The sequence below is a fragment of the Perkinsus marinus genome, assembly GCF_000006405.1.
Source record: "Perkinsus marinus ATCC 50983 genomic scaffold scf_1104296933896, whole genome shotgun sequence".
Taxonomy (NCBI): domain Eukaryota; phylum Perkinsozoa; order Perkinsida; family Perkinsidae; genus Perkinsus; species Perkinsus marinus.
This window is the reverse complement of record NW_003215011.1, coordinates 1-1,590: the sequence shown is the minus strand read 5'-3', so window position 1 is coordinate 1,590 and position 1,590 is coordinate 1. Positions and strand designations below refer to the sequence as shown.

At 50.3% G+C, this 1,590-nt stretch overlaps 1 protein-coding gene across 1 annotated transcript; it reads right to left on the bottom strand.

Annotated features, from left to right (window-relative positions):
• Nucleotides 1-505: 505 nt before the first annotated feature.
• On the bottom strand, nucleotides 506-1,582 carry Pmar_PMAR013013 (Protein C14orf138, putative; the record flags this gene model as incomplete). The annotated part of the gene is made up of 5 exons (XM_002785111.1): nucleotides 1,464-1,582; nucleotides 1,176-1,363; nucleotides 1,063-1,132; nucleotides 828-1,005; nucleotides 506-773 (listed from the first exon to the last, which is right to left on the bottom strand). Exons 1-5 carry the CDS (start codon nucleotides 1,570-1,572, stop codon nucleotides 506-508), a joined length of 813 nt encoding a protein of 270 aa, XP_002785157.1. The 5' UTR covers nucleotides 1,573-1,582.
• Between the last annotated feature and the right edge of the window lie 8 nt (nucleotides 1,583-1,590).

Sequence of the window (1,590 nt, the reverse complement as noted above, 5' to 3'; positions counted from 1 at the left end):
GATGAGCCGTAATGGGCGCGCAAAGGTGTAGCACGGATGCGATTCATTTCTTGTTTTGACGCGTGTGAGGTGCATGCCCCTTCATCAACTTGAGTTTTCATCGCGCAAATTAGGAAAATGAACAGAGGGCAGCACGATCGACTGCAAATAACAATGATAGTTACGCCACATGTTAATTCATTACGACCTGACCCGACAATATCGGCACCATTAGAACGTCACTTTCAGTGTGGGAAAATGTGCCTATGGTCAACCGCACATGTTGGTGACGAAATGGAAATTCTGAGGAAATTTTGGTAAATTCTCATTGATTCCTGTACATTTCTACATGGATTCGTATGTTAACATGTATATTTCGTGAGGAAACTGTCAAACTCAGCTGAGGAAAGCGAACATATTTTTCAGCACTGGTCACTCCACTCCGAGATTTATAATTCGGCGGGATAATGCATAGGAGTGCTTGATTGTAACGGCCTCAACTCACAACACAAGTTATACTAAGACACTAAGTGCCATCACGATCAATATCAACGAGGAACGCTCTGATATGAAATAATTCACCGAGAAACTCCGGATGTTTAATCCGATCGTCCAATGTAGTGAGGCGGAGGCCGCGAGACTTCAAAAGATCTTCAAAGAGTTGGTCACATCGGAGGCTCCGCGTTTGGTGGACCATGAGGAAGGGAAGGAGCCTCTTGTCCGCTATTACACCAGCGAGCGAGGGGACCAGGGCCTCAAGCCAGATGACGTCGGAAGCAATAACAATGTCGAACCTACGAGACTCGCAGTGTGGTGTAGCCGATCGAGTGGAAAGCAACGCACATTACTTCGATGCAATGTCCTCGGCTGGAGGGTCGGACCAGTCTAGGACGTCCGCTCTTACGGTGTCCGCTACGCAGTTGAGATCGATGCTTTCTCGCAACAACGGCATGGCATAAGGCAGATCAGTTAGTGTTACTTCTTGAGCGCCGCATAAAGCAGCGGAGATACCTCCCAGGCCAGTACCTTACGGCCACGCATAGGACGCCGGGCCCCTTTCTCGACCCCAGGAGATGTGCTTACCACTTCCAAGCTCGAGTACGCGTTTGCCACGTACTAAGTGTGGACTATGCTCTAACAGTTTGGCGAGCACCTATGAAGGTTATGACCGACGCGACCCTCGACGATGAGTATACAACTGAGCTGTCCCAGACCGAGTCGGCTGTGTCGGCGTCCTGCTGATCTCGAGGATTGCGTCGGCACGCCTCCCCATTAGGTAGACGAACGAATTTACCGTTGATTTGGAAGTCGCTGCCATCGAATTTCAGTGGATACTGCTTACCGGGAAGGGCCAGCAGCGGCGCTGCTGGTGTCGTTACAGCGCCTGAGGGATCAGACGTCGACTGGACTACCCGATGGAGCGCTTTAACCGACGAAGTTAACGATAGCATATCGTGTCGAGGGTGGCTACAATGTGATAGTACCATCATGTGATTCCTCTATCACCACTTCCCATCGCATAGTCTTCTTATCAAACCGTCGTAATGTACCGTCCGCGGAGCGATGCTCCCTTTGCCGTCCAGTAGTAGGCATGAGAGGAACTGCAAAGTG